This window comes from Perognathus longimembris, chromosome 11 (genome assembly GCF_023159225.1).
Source record: "Perognathus longimembris pacificus isolate PPM17 chromosome 11, ASM2315922v1, whole genome shotgun sequence".
Lineage (NCBI taxonomy): Eukaryota > Metazoa > Chordata > Mammalia > Rodentia > Heteromyidae > Perognathus > Perognathus longimembris.
The window spans coordinates 6,419,137-6,439,031 of record NC_063171.1 but is presented as its reverse complement, the minus strand read 5'-3'; the positions used below and the strand labels follow the sequence as shown (position 1 = coordinate 6,439,031).

General features: G+C 40.5%; 1 protein-coding gene across 13 annotated transcripts in view; it reads left to right on the top strand.

Annotated features, from left to right (window-relative positions):
- Obscn (obscurin, cytoskeletal calmodulin and titin-interacting RhoGEF) overlaps nucleotides 1-19,895 on the top strand; it is a 141,294-nt gene that overhangs the window by 13,724 nt on the left and 107,675 nt on the right. For 12 of the 13 annotated variants that reach the window (XM_048356727.1, XM_048356732.1, XM_048356728.1 and 9 more), the window contains exons 11-14: nucleotides 3,427-3,702; nucleotides 8,199-8,474; nucleotides 11,708-11,983; nucleotides 17,213-17,488. In XM_048356727.1, coding sequence (XP_048212684.1) covers nucleotides 3,427-3,702; nucleotides 8,199-8,474; nucleotides 11,708-11,983; nucleotides 17,213-17,488 — 1,104 coding nt within the window. The remainder of the gene's footprint in view (nucleotides 1-3,426; nucleotides 3,703-8,198; nucleotides 8,475-11,707; nucleotides 11,984-17,212; nucleotides 17,489-19,895) is intronic. The other variant, XM_048356734.1, reaches the window with a different exon arrangement.

Below are 19,895 nucleotides of genomic sequence, written 5' to 3'. Positions count from 1 at the left end.
GATATTTTGAGTATCTCATCTTGCACAGTTTGGTTTGTCATACAAAGCTTGGCTGTGTGTGCAGGAATGGGAAGGAAATGAACTGAAGGGCCTTTGGACCCTTCAATGCGCATTCCATTTGGTAATGTGTTGCTTAACTGACTCCATAACACAATCTCTTTCACTTTCTTATGTTTCTTTTTCTTCAGCAAGTATTTATTTATATGAAGGGGTTTCGCCATGGTAATTCATTTGTGCATATAATTTACTCAGTTTAACTTCATCTATTGACCTTCCCAGTTGTCAGACCAATAGAAGAAGGGAAAGACACAAATTAATAAAATTAGAATTAAAAAAATGAAAAAAATCACAATAAATACAAATAAAATTCAGAGGTTGTCTTTTCTCTAGGTATTTTGTCTTTTTATAGGTTTGTTTAAGTAGTTTGTTTCTTCTTGGGTCAGTTTTGGAAGGTCAACTGTACCTAGAAATGTATCCATTTATTCTAGATTTTCCAGGTTATTTGAATATATGTTTTTACAGAATTACTTCATGAGTTTCTGAATTTTATTTGTTGTTTTGATTTTTCAAAGAGCACCTTTTAATGTTTCATTGACTCTTTGTATAGAGCTTTAGTTTCCATTTTTTTTTCTTTTTTGTTGTTATTGGTTGTGGGGCTTGAACTCAGGGCCTGGGCACTGTCCCTGAGTTCTTTTGTTCAAGGCTAGTGCTCTACCACTTTGAGCCACAGCTCCACTTCCAGTTTTTGAGTGCTTAATTGGAGATAAAAGTCTCATGGGGACTTTCCTGCTCTTGCTGGTTTTGAACTTTAGATCTCAGCTAGGATTACAGGCATGAGCCATCAGCACATGGATTGTTAATCTTATTACTAATATTTGTTATTTTTTTCAGTCTGATTATTTTGGATTTGCTTTTTGTGTTTTTCTAATAGTATGAGATACATTATTAGGCTATTTATTTGAGATCTCTTTTTAAATTTAGGCTCTCATAGCTATAAACTTTCTTCTTAGCACTGTCTTTGTTCTGTAAACTTTCTGGTAGGGTGTGTTTTGATTTTGTGTGTGTGTGTGTGTGTGTGTGTGTGTGTGTGTGTGTAGATGCTAGCCAGTACTGGAGCTTGAACTCAGAACCTTGTGCTCTCATTTGGTTTCTTCACAGAAGGCTGGCATTCTACCACTTGAACCACACCTTCACTTGTGCTTTCATTTTCATTAGAAGCTTTCTGATTTCCCTCATTTTTTCAATGACCTACTGGTTATTCAATAATGTGTGCTTTGGTCTCCATGTGTTTGAATATTTTCTATAGTAATTTTGCTGTTGAATTCTAATTTTATACTGTTATGGCCTGGTAAGGTAGAAAGAGGACTTTCTTTGTTTCTTCTGAATAATTTATTTTAAAATCTGTTTTGTCAGATAGAAGTACTCCTGTTTTCTTTCAGGGTTCATTTTCTTGGAAAGTTTCCCCCATAATTTCAGCCTAAGCCTCTTGTAGGTAACAAATAATTGCGTTTTGTTCTTTAATTGAATTTGCCATTCTGTGTCTTTTGATTAGAGAGTTTAGACTAGTAACACTTGGTGTTAATATAGAAAGACAGGTCATATTTCCTGTCATTTTGTTGTTTTTATGTTTACATCTTACCTATTAATGCTTTGTTACTTTACTCATCTCATGGAGTTTATTCCTTCCTGCACTATTTTCATTTGTCTTCCTCTTCTGTATGTAGATTCCTTTAAGTATCTTCAGTGGTTCTGGTTTGTGGTCATGAATTCTTTCAGCTTTTCTTTTTTTATGAAAGGCTTTAATTTCTCCCTCATTTATGGAGACTTTGCTGGGTACATTAGTCTAGGTTGACAGTTATTATTTTTAAGGGCTTAGAGTTTGTCCTCCTATGGCCTCTTTGACTTTGAAATTTGTGCTTAGAAATCGGTCATTATTCCAATGGACTTTTCATTAGCTTGTCACATCTCCTTTGCAGCTTTTCTTTGCAGCTTTATTTGTTCTGGATATTTAGTATTGTAATTATAATATATGTAGGGATATTTCTTCTCTGTTCTTATCTGTTTTGTGTTCTGTAAGCCTCCTCCACCTAGATGAGCCTTTTTTTCTCCAGGTTGGGTATGTTTCCTTTTATTACTTTATTGATTAACTTATTTATACTTATTTAGTTTGTATATCCTTTTTCTTCTTCTATACCCAAGGTTAATAAGTTTGGTCCTGTGATGGTGTCCTGAAGATCTTGCATAATCCAGTTATATTTTCATAGTAGTTTCATTGTCTTTGACAGATTGATTTAATCTCTCTGCTTTATCCTTCTTCCTTTTTATTCTATTTTCAACTTGTTTTGTTCTGTTAGCTACACTTTGTGTTGAGTTAAAAAATAATTTTGGGTATTGAGCTGCTTATTTCCAAGACTTCAATTTTACTCTTTCTTTTTTGGTGGTGCTAGAGTTTGAATCCAGCATCTTGTACTTGCTAGGCATGCAGTTGAGGCATAGCCTCAGGCCCCCCCCCCCCCTCTTAATTTCACTTTGGCAAAATTCTGTATCTTTATTGAATTCCTCCTTCAAATTCATTGTCTGCATTATTTCATTCAGCTGTTTGAGTTGTCTTTGATCTCAGTTCCTTCTTTGTAGCCTCTTTGAGTTTATCCACTTGTTTATGCATCTCCTCTTTAGAGTGTGTGTGTGTGTGTATGTGTGTGTGTGTGTGTGTGTGTGTGTGTTGTTAATGGGGCTTGAACTCAGTACCTCTTACTCTTACCTTTTTTACTCACAGCTAGCATTCTGCCACTTGAGCCACATGTCCTATTCCAGCTTTGTTGTTGTGAATTAGACATAAGAGTCTTTCATATTTGCCTTTCCAGGCTAGCTTTGAACCACAATTTTCAGATCTCAGCCTTCTGGGTAAGCTAGGCTTGTAGGCGTAAGTTACCGGTACCCTAATCTTCTTTTATTCTGCTAATTGTTCCTTATTTTTTTTTTTTTTTGTGTGTGTGTGTGTGTGTGCATGCTTGACCTCAGGGCCTTATGCTTTTGCTTAGCTTTTTTACTCAAGGCTGGTGCTTTACCACTTGAGCCACAGTTTTACTCTGCTCTTTGCTAGTTAATTGGAGATATGAATCTCTCAGATTTCTTAGAGGTTATGTAAGACTGGGTAGTGTCTGGGTATATTTCCTTATTGCTAGATTGGAAGTGTGACTTAGTAGTCAAGCATTCAGTGTACAGATTTCTTTTCCACTTAAGATGAGGAAGCTTGGCTGGAAAAACTATCTTAGTTGGTAAACCGCAACCTGTGTTTTCAGCAATCCCCAATGAAGACCAGTCAGCATTATTGCTCCATATCTTTAGATAAATATTGAAACAAAAATATCTTTGTGATCTAGGAAGACAAAGTTAACCAATGCATTCATCCTTGCCTTTCCCCAGAGCCCAAGGCTGTGTTTGCCAAGGATCAGCAGGCAAAAAATAAGGTGAAGGCTGAGGCTGGGGCCAGTGCCACACTGAGCTGCGAGGTGGCCCAGGCACACACAGAGGTGGCCTGGTACAAGGATGGGAAGAAGCTGAGCTCCAGCTCGAAGGTGCATGTGGAGGCGTCAGGCTGCACGAGGAGGCTGGTGGTGCAGCAGGCAGGCAAAGTGGATGCTGGGGAGTACAGCTGCGAGGCCAGGGGCCAGAAAATCTTTTTCAGCTTGGATATTGAAGGTCAGTTGGCCAGACATTTGACCATATCATGGGAACAGGGCTTGATGCAGTGTGTACTGGGAAGGGGTAGTTCCTCAGGACTCACAAGACCTGTATATCAGCTAGTTATATACTGCTGATTAACAATGCACCCCCAAAATATAGAGCCCTAAAGAACAATGGATTATTTATCAGTATTCCATGAAGCAAGAACTGGATAGAGTAGGGGCAGCTCATTTTTGTTTTGTAGACATTGCTGTCAACCCTGTCTTTTTTTTATGTCTGATGTTTCAGCTGAGATGGCTCTGATAGAAGGGCCTGGACTAAGCCTATGGCCCTATTTCTTCTTGTAGTGATGACTATGGCCATATCAGAAGATGAGAAGTGTATTTTGTGGTGATGTTGATGTCCATTTCCGTAATGACTATTGATATTGACTATCTTGTCACTTGCTGCTTGCCTTTTTTTTTTAAGCCAGAATTAAATCTATGCATGTCCTTTGCCTACTTTTAGAAGTGGGGTTGTCTTTTTACTGTTGAGCTGTCAGAGTTAATAGTCTTTTTGTTGTTGTGGTGGTTGATAATAGGATTTGAACTGAAGGCCTTACATTTACAAAGAGATGTTCTACCTCTTGAGATGTACCCCCAGCCTTTTTACCTTCATTATGTTTTAAGTAGAGTCTCAATTTTATGTCTAGGCTGTCCTGAACAACAGTCTACCTATTTACACTTCCCATGTAGGTAGGATCATGGGGTGTGCATCATTGAGTCCAGCTATTGATTAGGATGGAGCTTTGATCTGACTTCAAACACAATCTATGCCTCCTGAGAAGGATGACAGATATGAACCATAAATGTCTAGCAAAATGTATTCTAATTCTAGGTGTTTTTTGGATGTATGCTTTGTAATTAGTTTCTTCCAATCCCTCCCTCCTTCCCTCCCTCCCTCCCTCCCTCCCTCCCTCCCTCCCTCCCTCCCTCCCTCCCTCCCTCCCTCCCTCCCTCCCTCTCTCTCTCTCTCTCTCTGCTGTGGGGCTTGAATTCAGGTCTTGATTGCTGTCCCTAACCTCTTTTGCTCAAGGCTAGTGCTCTACCACCTCAAACCACAGCTCCACTTCCAGTTTTCTGGAGGTGAATTGGAGATAAAAGTCTCATGGAGACTTTTCTGCCTAGACTGGCTTTGAACCTCTATCCTCATATCTCAGCCTCATGAGTATCTAGGATTATAGGCATGAGCCCCCAATACCCAGCTTTCACTCTCTTTCTTAACTGTGTTTTTTAATTCATAAAACCTTTTACCTTTGACAGACTAATTTATTCTATTTTGTTGCTTGAGTTTGGTTTAAGAAACCACTGCCTAATTCTCCCAATTTACTATTGTTAAGTCCAGTTTTCTAATTAAAAATAAAGCACAGGGGCTGGGGATATAGCCTAGTGGCAAGAGTGCCTGCCTCGGATACACGAGGCCCTAGATTCGATTCCCCAGCACCACATATACAGAAAACGGCCAGAAGCGGCGCTGTGGCTCAAGTGGCAGAGTGCTAGCCTTGAGCGGGAACAAGCCAGGGACAGTGCTCAGGCCCTGAGTCCAAGGCCCAGGACTGGCCAAAAAAATAAATAAATAAATAAAGCACAGACATGGTGGAACAGACCTGTAATCCCAGCTACTCTGGCAAAAATGCAAGACTTTATTTGAAAAATAACTAAAGCAAATAGGTCTGGGAATGTGGCTCCATTTCTGTAGCAAGTGTGAAGTCCACTACTATTCTCCAAAATTATTTTTAATTGACAAAATCATAATCACACACATTAATGGAATATACTGTGTTTGATATATGTATGTAATGTGAATTAATTCAATCATGCTAATTAACTTGAAAAGTTTTTTCAGTTGGGTGCCATAGCACACACCTGTAATCTTAGCTAATCACAAGTTTAAGTTAGGAAGATTGCAAGTTTGAGGCCAGTCTAGGCTACTTAGTGAGACTGTCTCAAAAAAAAAAGAGCTGGAGGCATAGACTAGTATGTGTGAGATTCTGGGTTAAAGTGTCAGTACTACAAACACTAAAACTTCCTTGTTGTCACTATTATCACCTGCACTTATTTCCCTCATTTGTCCTTGTTTTTGAGACAAAAATCTCAGTATGTAGCCTAGGCTGGCCTCAAACTCATCATCCTCTCTAGGACCGGGATTACAAGTGTGCATTACCATGCTAAAGCTTGTTTTCCTTTATTTATTGCTTTATTTAGTTTTGTACTTTGCACTTGCTAGGTAGGTGCTTCACCACTTGAGCCTCTCCAGCCCTTTTTGCTCAGGTTATTTTTGAGATAGAGTCTCACTTTTCCCCTGGGCCAGACTATTTGAAGCTGGGATGACAAGTGCATGACACAATGGTTTGAGCTATACCCTCACAGTCTCTGTTCCACTGGCCTCAAACTACTGATCTCAACCTCAGCTTGTAGCTAGGCTACAGATGGGAGCCACCTCTGGCACATTTGTCAGTTTGTGTTTGTTTCTTGTGTTTTGGGATCACATAAAAGCTACCATTACTGATACTGATATTTTAAAGTATTTCTTGATATCTTAATGTGTTTTCTTCTAGCATTCTCATAAAATTTCAAGTCTAATGTGTAGGTGTTTGATAGTTGATTTTTGGACAAGGTATGAGATAAAGGTCTAATTTTCTTGATGACTGTAACTTCGTAGTAAGTTTTGAAGCTGGGAAGTGGAACTCCTCCATATTTTTTCTTTAAGAATGATTCCTTTGTCTAGCCACTGGTGACTCATTCCTATAATCCTAGCTACTCAGAAGGCTGAGATCTGAGGATTGTGTTTCAAAGCCAGCTGGTCAGGAAAGACTCTGATCTCCAATTAATAGCCAAAATCTAGAAGTGGAGCTGTGGTTCAAGCGATAGAGCACTAGCCTCGGGACAAAAGCTCAGGGACAGTGCCCACAATTGGTGTATGTGTGCACACACGATTCTTTTGATTCTTCAGATTCCCTGAATTTCCACAAGAAAGTTTTAAGGTAACTTCTCAAATTTTACAAAAGTCAGATGAGATTTGGATAGGGTTTGCATTGAACATGTGTACTATCTTGAAGAGTATTTTTATTTTAACTCTAAATCTTCAAATCCATAAATATGGGATGTTTTTTGTGCTTATTTTTGAAAATGTCTGATATTTTCAGTCTATAAGACTTGCAACTGCTTTGTAAATTTATTGTTGACTATGAATTTTTTGACATATGCAATGTGATACTACTTAGCCATAAAAGGAATGAAATTGTCATTTGTGGCAGCATAGATAGAACTGGAGATCACTATATTAACTGAAAAACCAGGTACAGGCAGATGTCACTGGTTCTTAAGTCAGAATATGTCAACTTCATAGAGATTGAGAATAGAATGGTGGCTACAAGAGGCTGGGAAGAAGGAAGGTAGGAGAGAGATTAGTCAAAGTTTACAAAATTTTAATTAAGATAGCATAAATAAATTCAAGAGATGTATTGTACAACATAGCAACTATCGCAAATAACATGATTTTGAAAATCATCAAATAGATTGAATAGTCTTACCTCAAGAAAATAAGTGTGTGAGGATATATATATATATATATATATATATATATATATATATATATATATATGTTGTTGGTGGTGTTGGTTGGTGGTGTTGGAGGCTTGAACTCACGGCCTAGGCTCTGTCCCTGGGCTCTTTTGCTTAAGGTTAGTGCTCTACCACTTGGAGCCAAAGTGCCACTTCTCATTTCTGAGTGATTAATTGGAGATAAGAGTCTCATGGGGACTTTTCTGCCCAGGCTGGCAGAACCATGATCCTCAGATTTCAGTCTCCTGAGTAGCTAGGATTACAGGCATGAGCTTCCAGTGCCCAACTGGAACTACATATGTTAACCATTTAGCCATTCTTCAATGTATATATGTTTCAAGGTAATCTATTTTTGTGTGGCAATTAAAAGTCAAAACCAGAACTTCTAGGGAACTTAGTGAGAACAAGGAAGTGGCAATAAGAAAAGACATTCATTCAGAGGATTTTTAGAAATGAAAATGAATAAACCTAAAATTCAAGTCTCAGATGAAATATAGGAAGCACGAGGAAAATAAATTCCCAGCTATCCCTATTTAGTGGACTGTAGAAGGCAAAACATGCAGGAGCAATATTAATTACCACAGAGAAAGAGGTTGCAGAACAGCAGTTGACATATTACTGCCAACCAGGAGCAGAGAATTTGGTGGCATAGTGTCCACAGTACTGTGGAAAACAACATCAGCCTCAAATTCCTACCCAGCTAAACTCATTCAAAGAAGATGAAAATCAAAATATTTTCAGAAGGTATATTTAAAGATCGTTATTCACAAAAGCTTGCTGAAAGCTTCCAGTAGATATACTGCCTAGAGTAACAAATATATCCAAAGGCCCCAGAAATTTGAGGTCAAGAAGATGGGCCCCTCTTCACTTCTAGCAACTGATTATCTCTGTTTCCCCATTTGTGTTCAGAGCCCAAACTGGTGTTTGCCAAAGAGCAGCCTGCACACAGTGAGGTGAAGACTGAGGCAGGGGCCAGTGCCACGCTGAGCTGCAAGGTGGCCCAGGCACACACAGAGGTGACCTGGTACAAGGATGCGAAGAAGCTGAGTTCCAGCTCCAAGGTGTGCATGGAGGCATCGGGCTGCACGAGGAGGCTGGTGGTACGGCAGGCAGGCAAGGCAGATGCTGGGGAGTACAGCTGTGAGGCCAGGAGCCAGACGGTCTCCTTCCACCTGGATGTCACAGGTGGGTTTCTTGAGATTCTTTTATTTTCCTTAGGATAATAAGTATTAAGCAATTAAGGCGAGGTGCCACTTTGTGGCCTATAACTAGAACTGGTAATTTTCAAAATTATATTTGAATTGCCTGGGTTTGTAAAGTGCTTCTAGTCTTTTTACTTAACTTTTGGTAACCTGCCAAGGTTTTACTCAGCCAGAAAGGTTCAGAGGCAGCCAAGATTTGGGCCTAGTATTGTCACCTCTGCCTCCTCCTCCTCCTCCTCCTCCTCCTCCTCCTCCTCCTCCTCCTCCTCCTCCTCCTCCTCCTCCTCCTCCTCCTCCTCCTCCTCCTCCTCCTCCTCTTCCTCCTCCTCCTCCTCCTCCTCCTCTTCCTCCTCCTCTTCCTCCTCCTCCTCCTCTGCCTCCCCTCCCCCTCCCCCTTCTCCCCCCTCTGCCTTCCCATTTCCCCCTTTCTATTTGGAGACCTTTGGCTTCAGTATTCATTTTAGCACTTCTGCCATTGGTCTACATCATTTTGATTTCTGCTTGCTTGAAAACATATTCATCTCACTTTTAATATTAAGTGCTATCTTCTCTGGAAATAAAGTTTCTCTGGGAATAAAATAGTGTAGCAGTTATTTTTTTCCTGACATTTTAGGGTTTAAGTTTCATTATCTCTTCAACTTTATATTTTCTTTTGAAATACAAATGATTGACTTGTTATGGTTTCTTCAAGGGTCACATATCTTTTCTTCATCATGTTGCTTTTAACGTTTTTCCACAAAGTTGTTTTTCAGCAGTGCTCCTGTGGTGATGTTGTATGGTTTGTTTCCTGTTCATTCTGGTTGAAGTCTAGAGTGTCTTGAGTTATTGTGATTAGACATTTTATTAGTTGTGGACAGTCTTGGCTTTTGCTTCTTCTGTCTCGTCTCTCCTCTTTTAGAACTCCCCTTACGCGGTTAGACCACATGTTCTCAGATATATTATTATAGTCCCCTTTCTGCTTCATAATCCTTTTTCTCTCTGCTTTAGTTTGCATATTTTCTTTTGACCTGTCTTCCAATTCACCAGTCTCATGTTCTACTACATCTAATACAATGCTGATCTTGAAATTTACTTTATTGCATTTTCAAATTTAAAATTTCTATCTGATTAGTTTTTTTATAGTCTACGGATTCTATACTTTGTATTGAAAATTACACTGCCTATACACAGTTAAGTACTTAGACTCATTCATAGGATACCCAGACTCAAGACTTATTGCTGTTTGATCCTGACTGCAGTCCTCCAGGGATTCCTGCAGAACCTTGGGGTGTTGTGTGGCTCCTTCTTAGCCAACCTTTAGCTTTATTGTCTCTTCGGTCTTGCGAGGTATGGAAAGATCCTCTGGTCTTCAGAGGCTTTCTGCTTGGCTTTTGCTGTGGTTTGCATGTATGTCTCCCTTGAGTTATATGTTAGAGCTTGGTCCCTAGTGTGGTGGTTTTGAGGTGTGGGACCTTTGGGAAATGGGAAGTGGCTAAGTCTTAGAAACGCTACCTCATGGGCTGGGGATATGGCCTAGTGGCAAGAGAGCTTGCCTCGTATACATGAGGCCCTGGGTTCGATTCCCCAGCACCACACATACAGAAAACGGCCAGAAGTGGCGCTGTGGCTCAAGTGGCAGAGTGCTAGCCTTGAGCAAAAGGAAGCCAGGGACAGTGCTCAGTCCCTGAGTCCAAGGCCCCGGACTGGCCAAAAAAAAAAAAAAAAAAAAGAAAAAGAAAAAAAGAAACGCTACCTCATGAGTAGATTAATGGGATTGGTTAGTTCTTGTGGGATTAAATTACTTCCAAAGACAGTGGGTTGTTGTTAGTAAGTCTGGCACCTTCCAGACATTCTCTAGCCATTGTGCTGCCACCTGCTGTAGCATCCTCACCAGAGCTGAGCCTGTGCCAGGGCTGTCCCCTTTCTGAACTTCTGAAACTGTGAGCTAAGTAAATAAATTTTCTTTACAAGGTACTCAGCCTCAGGCATTTTGTTTCAATAATACAAAACTGACCTAGACAGTTTTGTAGCCTGCTGCCCTATGCAGCTTCACAAGCCATCAAATGTCTAGAGAGGCAAGTTCTATGTGTGGGAGCAGTGTCACACTATCCCAATCTACTAGCAATTTGCCTCCTTAATCTCAGCTTTCATCTCTGTCCACAGGACGGTGTCAAAACCGATGTGTGTATAACGTCATTGTTTTCCTTGTTTCTATGTCTGTATTTCACTCTCCTGCCATATGCAGCAGATATGAGAAGGTGCCCAGTGTGGTCCACACCTGTGAGTGGCCCTGACCTGCAACTTTCCCTCCTTAAAGCTAGGATGTCTTATATTCCTTCAGGGTTTGCTCTGCTGCAGTGCACATGCCTGCCTTCTTCTCACTTCAGGCCTGTTCATACAGGAAGCCCATGTCTCTGTTAGTTTCCTTCAGTGTTTATTATGCTGACTGTCCCTCCAGCATCACCCATGCTCTCCCCTGTCCACTGACTCTGAGTCACCCGTCTACTTCTCATGCTGCTCTGCATTCTTTGTAAAAGCACTGCATTCTCATTTTCATTGTATACATATTTGCTTGTAGTTCCCAGCTCCAGCCATGGTTGCCTGTGCCTAGGAGCCCCTTCATTGATGTTGGTTGTTGGAATCTTAGGGTCTGTCATTGATTGGCACACCACTATGCAATGTGTGACTAGTTTCATTTATATAAAGTTACAAGACTAAGCAAAAGTGATTGCTGATGACTGTCACAATAGTAGCTGTTTAGGGGGCTGTTCCATGTGGATAGGACCTAGGGGTGTTCTTTTTGTTGTCATATTTTGGTTAATTGGAGGGGTTTATGGAGCTGTACATTTGCATACTTTATGTGCAAGTTATACCAAGGTAACACATACGATACTGTATGGAACACATACTGTGTGCCAGCTGTAGAGCTACACACACCCAAGACCTGACATGCAGAGCTTACAATCATGTGGAAGGAACAAAAAACTCATAGGTACACATGCTGGAATATTACCAGCCTCCTCCCTCTGGCCTCCGGATTTCTCTCAAGTCAGGACATCCCCAAGATGTATTCCTGAATCTCGAGTCAGGACACATTGTGTGAACAACACCCATGTCTGTGAACACACTAGACACATGATGTCATTGATTTCAGGGATATAATTAATGGAACTTTGAAGCTTTAGTCTCTGTTGTCACCAACATTGTGTCTGATAACATGTCCCTCTCTATTTCCAGAGCCTAAGGTAGTGTTCGCCAAGCAGCAGGTGGCACACAATGAGGTGAAAGCCGAGGCTGGGGCCAGTGCCACACTGAGCTGTGAGGTGGCCCAGGCTCAGACAGAGGTGACTTGGTACAAGGATGGGAAGAAGCTGAACTGCAGCTCAAAGGTGCGTGTAGAGGCATCAGGGTGCACGAGGAGGCTGGTGGTGCAGCAGGCAGGCAAGGCGGATGCTGGCGAGTACAGCTGCGAGGCTGGGGGCCAGAATGTCTCCTTCCACCTGGATGTTGTAGGTGAGTTCCCTGTAGCATTGTTCAAAGGTGAGAAAGAGGCTGACTGATTGCTTGATGATGGGAATGCTACTCTTTCTGTTAGACTTTGTCTATAGTTTCCTAGTTTCCAACTCACATTTTCCTGACTGGCTGGACCAAAGGAAACTGGATGGGAAAGGGAGAAAAATTTCTTTTTTTGTTGGCCATGGGTCTTGAACTCAAGGCCTGGGTGCTGATACTGAGCTGGTTTTTGCTCAAGACAAGCACTATATCACTTTGAGCCACAGCTCCACTTTTTTGGTGCTTCATTGGAGATAAGAGACTCACAGACTTTCCTGCCCAGGCTGGCTTTGAAGCTCGGTCCTTAGATTTCAGCCTCCTAAATGGCTAGGATTACAGGTGTGAGCCACCAGTGTGCAGTGAGAGAGACTCTTTCTGTGAACCTCAACCAAGTACTGTTTGCACTCACACAATTTTAGCACCTATTCAGAATCTTCCCGGTTTAACCATCTGTGTCTAACTCTGACTCCTTTAGACTTTGTGGTGTGAGTTAGCCTGGATCTCTCACCTGGTACATGTGTTTCTTTCTGTTGGATGTTGGCAGCGTTCACAGTCCCTCACCCAGCTCCACCCAGCTCCATCTCACTAGTGAGAGATGTTTGAATTTCATTTGACTGGGATTAAGGAAATTTTCAGCCATCTAATACATGGAATTATCTCGACTATGTATGGATTTTTTAAGGTTCTAGGTATTCTTCAAGGTCATAGGTGTTCTTCAATATTCTTCCCTTCTCTTGAATGGATATAGATTTTTTTTTTGCCAGTCTTGGGGTCTGAGCTCAGGGTCTCAGCACTGTCCCTGGCTTTTTTTTTTTTTGCTCAAGGCTAGCACTCTAGCCCTTGAACTACAGCACCACTTTCAGCCTTTTCTGCTTATATGGTGCTGAGGAATTGAACCCAGAGCTTCATGAATGCTAGGCAAGCACTATACTAAGCCATATTCCCAGCCCCAATATAGATGTTTTCTAGACACATGCCTGTGTTATGTCACTGCTCAGTAAATTAGCAGCAGAGATGTTTAGATATGAGGCTTGGAATTTTCCTTTTAGGGAAACTTAGGTTTCTTTCATCTTCAGTTAGAATATTTTGTGTTGGAATTTCTCTGGGAGTTTGATTTACAAACTTTCTCCTGAGAAGGAATCAGCAGCTTATAATATATCACCATGTTTTCCCCTTCACATCTGTGTGTGTGTGTGTGTGTGTGTGTGTGTGTGTGTGTGTGTTAGTACTGAGGCTTGAACTCAGTGTCTGGGTGCTATCTCTTAGATATTTCACTCAAAGTTGGTACTCCATTTCTGGATTTTTGCTGGTTCTTTGGAGATAAGAATTTCAGATGTTTCTACTTTGGCTAGCATCAAACTTTGGTGTTCAGATCTCAGTCTCCTGATTAACTAGGATTACAAATATGAGCCATCAGCACACAGCTTTTTACACTTTTTATTAGCAACTGTGTGTGTGTGTCATTTTGACATGGCCATATGTGCATAAATGCTCAGTCTCACTGCCTCTGTCATTTTCCTTCCCCCACTTTCAAGCCAATCTCAACAAGTTTCACAGTTTCGTTTTTACATGTGTATGTAAAGTATTTTGATTATATTTACTCTCCATTATCCTTTCCATTCACCTTTCTCCTCCCCCTAATACCAAAACCCCCAAACAGCACCCCCCCTTTTTTTTATACATTCCTGCCTTTTTTTCAGTGCATGCTAATATTTGAAGGAGTTTTACCTTGGAATTTGACATGCATATACTATCCTTTAATCAAACTGACCTCTTTTACACTTTCCCTCAGTGAGTTTTATTTTAGTATCTATATTCACAGGTGCAATGCATTCCAGTATTATAGAACATTCAGTATTTTCTATGCCCCCAACATACAGTATATAGTGCTGACATAACAAAGTTTACTTCATGTCACTGTCCAATAATTATTTGTGATTGTACTTTTCTGGATAGTTCCTTGGGGAATCTGAAACTCAATGTATCTTTAAAAGAGAATCTTATTAGTTTGTTTTTCATTGCTACAACAAAATACTGGGCACGGAATAGTTTGTAAGAAAAAGAGGTTTTATTTAGCTCTAGATGCTCTAGTTCTAGATACTGAAAGTCCCAAGGATGTAGACTCAGTTCTGGCAGAATCACAACATGACTGATGGTATCACACATGGGAGGAGGAAGCCAGATGGCATGGAAGGACCAGACTTGTTCTTTTATAACAAAAGCCTTTTTGGGGGAAATCAGTCAAGGTCCCATGAGAACTATCTTAATACTTCTAAGGATAGTGCCCCATCTCCCAATAGGCTACAACTTTTTTTTTTTTTTTTGCTAGTCCTGGAGCTTGGACTCAGGGCCTGAGCACTGTCCCTGGCTTCTTTTTGCTGAAGGCTAGCACTCTACCACTTGACCCATAGTGCCACTTCTGGCCATTTTCTATATATGTGGTGCTGGGGAATCAAACCCAGGGCTTCATGTATACAAGGCAAGCACTCTTGCCACTAGGCCATATTCCTAGCCCTAGGCTACAACTTTTTAAAAACTATATTTCTTGCAGGTCCTGGGCTCAAACTCTGGGCCTGGGCACTGTTCCTGAGCTGCTTTGTCTCAAGGCTAGTGCTCTGCCACTTGAGCCATAATGCCACTTCTGGCTTTTTCTGAGTAGTTTATTGAAGATAAGAGTCTGAAGGACTTTCCTGCCTTGGCTGGCTTTGAACTGAGATCCCCAGATCTCAGCCTCAGGCATGAGCCACTGGCACTCAGCTTTAAAATATATTTTAAATAGACATATAGTAATTGTACGTACTTTTGGAGTATCATGCGACATTCCAGTAATGCATACAGTATATAATGATCAGATCAGATAAGTAGCATTTCTATCACCTCAGACATTTGTGATTTCTTTTCTTTTCTTTTCTTTCTTTTCTTTTTTTTTTTTTTGCCAGTTCTGGGGCTTGAGACTCAGGGCCTGACCACTGTCCCTGGCTTCTTTTTGCTCAAGGCTAACACTCTACCACTTGAGACACAGGGCCACATCCAGACTTTTCTGTTTATGTGGTGCTGAGGAATCAAACCCAGGGCTTCATACATGCTAGGGAAGCACTCTACCACTGGGCCACATTCCCAGCCCAATATTTGTGATTTCTTTGTGTTAGAAATTTTCAAAATCCTCTTCACTAGTTATTTTGAACATTCAAGTAGTTGTTGTTAATGTAATTATCTTACTATGCTATAGACTATTAGAAGTTACTTTTCCACTCAACATGGGTCCCACCTTATAAAGGTCCTATCCTCTGGGAATATTCTCACAGTGAGCACTGAGCTTCCAGAATGTGAACCTTGGGGCACAACCTATACCCACAGTAAGAGTCCTTCATTTACTCCTGGTGCTACCAGGAAATGCTCTAGCATTATGTCAATGCAGTGAGGGCATTTGCAGATACCAAAATCCCATGTGTATTTTTAAATTTAATTTTATACACATATATTAGTGTTTTTAAAAGAAAAATGTGACATTATTTTATAGTGCTGGATATGAAAAGATTAGATAACTTAACCAAGTTCTTCAAAAGGTTTGTTAAAAAAGTAATACAAAACCAGGCACTGTAAGATTACACCTGTAATCCTAGCTACTCAGAGGGTTGAGATCTAGAGAGTCATGATTTATGACTATCCTGGGCAAAAGACTTTGCCCGACAATGTTTCCAAAATAACTTTTCCAAAAACAGAGCTACAGATGTGGCTCAAGTGATATAGTGCTAGCCTAGTACTAGGCCCTGAGTTCAAATCTCAGTATTTATTTAAAAATAGTACTGTTAAAAATTGAGCCAAGGGATGGGAATATGGCTTAGTGGTAGAGTGCTTGCCCTATATACATGAAGTCCTGGGTTCGATGCCTCAGCACCACATATATAGAAAAAGCCGAAAATGGCACTGTAGCTCAAGTTGGTAGAGAGCTAGCCTTGAGCAAAAAGAAGCCAGGGACAGTGCTCAGGCCTTGAGTTCAAGCCCCAGGACTGGCAAAAATAATTGAGCCAAAGTCTTGACTAGTAATACAAAAAAGAGCAAAGGAAAATGTCATAATGAAACCCAATATTCTTGTAAATCAATATAAGCTAATACAAAAAAAAAAAAAGAAAACCCATCATGGAATCAGGGCAGGATGTGTCAACAATTATGTTTACTGTCATCCTCCCTTATTCAGTTTCATGTTCCATGGTTTTCTCCCCTGTCAGCCATGATCCAAAAATATTTCATGGAAAATTACAGAAATATATAAGCAATTCATCCCTTCTAAATAGCAAGTGCTTCTGAGTAATGTGATAAACTCTCAGGCCATCTTGTTCCATCTGTCAGAATATCTACCTGCCTATTATTCATTTCATAGTCATGCATTTCAATGATTAATTCCAGGTAATCTTTATTTGAAAATTTTCTTATTTTTTATTTTTATTATGAAAATTATGTACAAAGGAGTTACAGTTTCATAAATCAGATAATGAGTATGTTTCTTTTTGGACAACATAACTCCTTCCCTAGCTCTCTCCTAGTCTTTCCCTCCTGTCTCCACCCACAAGTTGTATAGTTCATTTTCAACATAGTGTCTAGTGAGTACCACTGCTACATTTGTTCACCTTTTGTTCCTTCATTTCTGTGCCCCCTGCCCTCCCAAAGTCAGATAAATGAATAAGACAAAAAGAAAACAAAAACAACCACAAAGAAAAAAACCTCTTGTTTCCATTTCCTAGAGTTTATAGGATCAGAGACACATAGGCATTGTGCCTTTGTGTTCCTCCCCAAAGAACATTCTGCTTTCGTCCTCATTGTTCTTAATAATTTATTTTTCATGTAGATGTTCATTACTGAATATTGTTGTAATTGTTCTGTTCCAATAGTAATTGTTCTATTTATTATTATTGTAATTTCTTACTGTATCTGATTTATAAATTAAACTTTATTATAGGTATGTATATATAGGGAAAGATAGCATATATTGGGTTTGGTGTTAACCTGCTTTTCAGGCATCCATTGGGGTTAGGAAATGTATATTAGGTGGTACTGCTGGTGCTGAGCAGTGTTAGGATTTGTCCTGGGCACACAGCTGGTACAGAGATAGATTCTATACACAGACAGAAGACTGCCCATGTTACCCCCCACTCTATTTGGCCACCCTAATCTAGACTTATGTGTCTCTAGAGCCCAAGGTGGTATTTGCCAATGAGCAGCCAGCTCGAAGTGAGGTAAAGACCGAGGCAGGGGCTAGTGCTACACTGAGCTGCAACATGGCCCAGGCACAGACAGAGGTGACCTGGTACAAGGATGGGAAGAAGCTGAGCTCCAGCTCGAAGGTGCACGTGGAGGCATCGGGCTGCACGAGGAGGCTGGTGGTGCAGCAGGCAGGCAAGGCAGATGCTGGGGAGTACAGCTGCGAGGCCGGGGGCCAGAAGGTCTTTTTCCACCTGGATGTCACAGGTTAGTGTTTGGGATACAATGTTAGTTTTGAAGATAATGACTGGCCTTCTACTCAAGGCTTCATCTCTTAATCTTACCCATCCTCTCACTCACCTGCCCTTTCACACAGGTTGCTGGGCTGAGTCAGGATGATAGTGCAGGGGCAGGGTCCTCCAAGTCTATCTTGAGTGGTCTTTGCTTTCTCTTTCTCTCTCTCTTTCTCTTCTTCTTCTTCCCTCTTCCCTCTTCCTCCTCTCCTCTCCTCTCCTCTCCCCTCCCCTCCCCTCCCCTTTTCCTTTCCCAGGTAGTAGATAGAAGTTATCTGCTTGTCCAACTGTAAGAAAGTCCCACCTGTGTTTTGTTGCAAGGTATACAGAACAGAGATTGGTTAATATATGATATAAACTTGTGAATGGAAAGATCTTTTTAAAGCACATCATGTGTTCCTTTTGTCTTCCAACATTCTCTGTCAGAAGTGCCCTTGGAGAGTGATGTATAAAATTAGAGTGGAGAGGCAGGTGGAGCCTATGAGTCAGAAGGCTGTGTGAAAGCAGCCACTGTGGGGCAGACATTTGCCACTGGGAAGCACACATTGCTTGGTATTCCCTTTGTGATTATGTGTTCTTTTTGCTGGCTTCTAAGGAAAGCCAAGAAACTCATGAATTTTCCTTTTGCTAAAAGAGGTTTAATGTGGCCTATCAGTTGGATACTGTGTATGTAAACAATTCTTACTTTCTGTCTTAGGAAGATTGGTTTCAAGACCCATGTGGATCACAAAATTTCATATTTAGGAAACAATTACAAGAAAAAAAGATACTATAGAGATGCTTTTGGATGGATCTATGGATACAGAAGGCTAGTTGTAGAATAAGTTATGAATTTGATTGCCAAAAGACTTGTTATTGTTTTGTGAAACATTATTTGGAGAAGATATAACAAATTATTTTATGGCAAAAAATTGACAGGTTATGTCAATTCCTATATAATTTTATCAAAAATGACAAAGAAGTGATAGAAAACTTGAACAGCACCATAACCTTCAAATAAGTGGAAGCAGTATTTTAGAAAAGATTCTTTTTTTTTTTTTTGGCCAGTCCTGGGCCTTGGACTCAGGGCCTGAGCACTGTCCCTGACTTCTTCCCGCTCAAGGCTAGCACTCTGCCACTTGAGCCACAGCGCCGCTTCTGGCCGTTTTCTGTATATGTGGTGCTGGGGAATCGAACCTAGGGCCTCGTGTATCCGAGGCAGGCACTCTTGCCACTAGGCTATATCCCCAGCCCTAGAAAAGATTCTTTTCATAGAGAAAGGTTAAGCCCAGTGATTTGGCTGGTAAATTGTTCCCAAAGTCCCATGCTTATGGAGATTCTTCCTGGGAATAAGAAAAAGGAGATATGGTTTCCAATTCATTTTATGTAGACATATGGCATGGCTTTCAAAATCTTACCGAGAAACCAGGCAGAACTAAAGTTACAGGCCATTCTCATTTGTGGCAAGGCCAGAATATTGAGCACAATATTGGCAAACTATTCTAAAATACACAAAGACCATATACTACAATGAAAGCCATAGCTCATGAAGCTGCAGTTGATTTAACATTAGAAATACAGAAGATCACAGTAATGTATGTTGATGGATTATAAGAGAAGCACACAGAGAGTTCAGTAAAGGCAGGAAACGTATTGATAAAATTTAGGATTAGTAAGTATCCTGGAAAATACCTGACAAAATTTAGCATCAATTCATGACATAAATAGAAAGCTTTGAAATGCAGCAACAGTTGTTGCTATTTTGGGAAATGGGTTGACATTCTGACTCAGGTGAGAGATTTGCCTCAGTCAAGGACAAGAAGAGAAGCCCTCTGTCACTGTCCATTCAGGGCATAACACAGTACAGAGGAGTAACAGAGAGGTGTAAGATTGAGAAAATTGAGAGTGAGATTTACAGATTAGAAGACTATCAGTTAAAAAATCCAAAAGATGGTCTTGGAATGTGGCTTAGTGGTAGAGTGCTTGCCTAGCATGCACAAAGCCCTGGGTTCAATTCCTCAGCACCACATAAACAGAAAAGCGGTGCTGTGGCTCAAGAGGTAGAGTGCTAGCCTTGAGCAAAAGGAAGCCAGGGACAGTGCTCAGGCCCTGAGTCCAAACCCCAGGCCTAGAAAAATAAATCCAAAAGCTTAATTATTTTTCTTATTTAATGAAAGTCTTGGGAAAGAGCACCATATATAGAAATCATCATATGAGAAAGGCTTGAATATCCATATATTAGCAGTAAACACTGAAAAAGGAAAACTTTCAAATATGTACAGTAGCTTCAAAACATTACTTTTCATATTCTAGGTCCAACAAAGAGCTCAGTGGGGGAAATTATTAAAATGTTTTGATATAAATTGATGAAGATTTTAATTAGTAGAAATCATAGGAGCTTT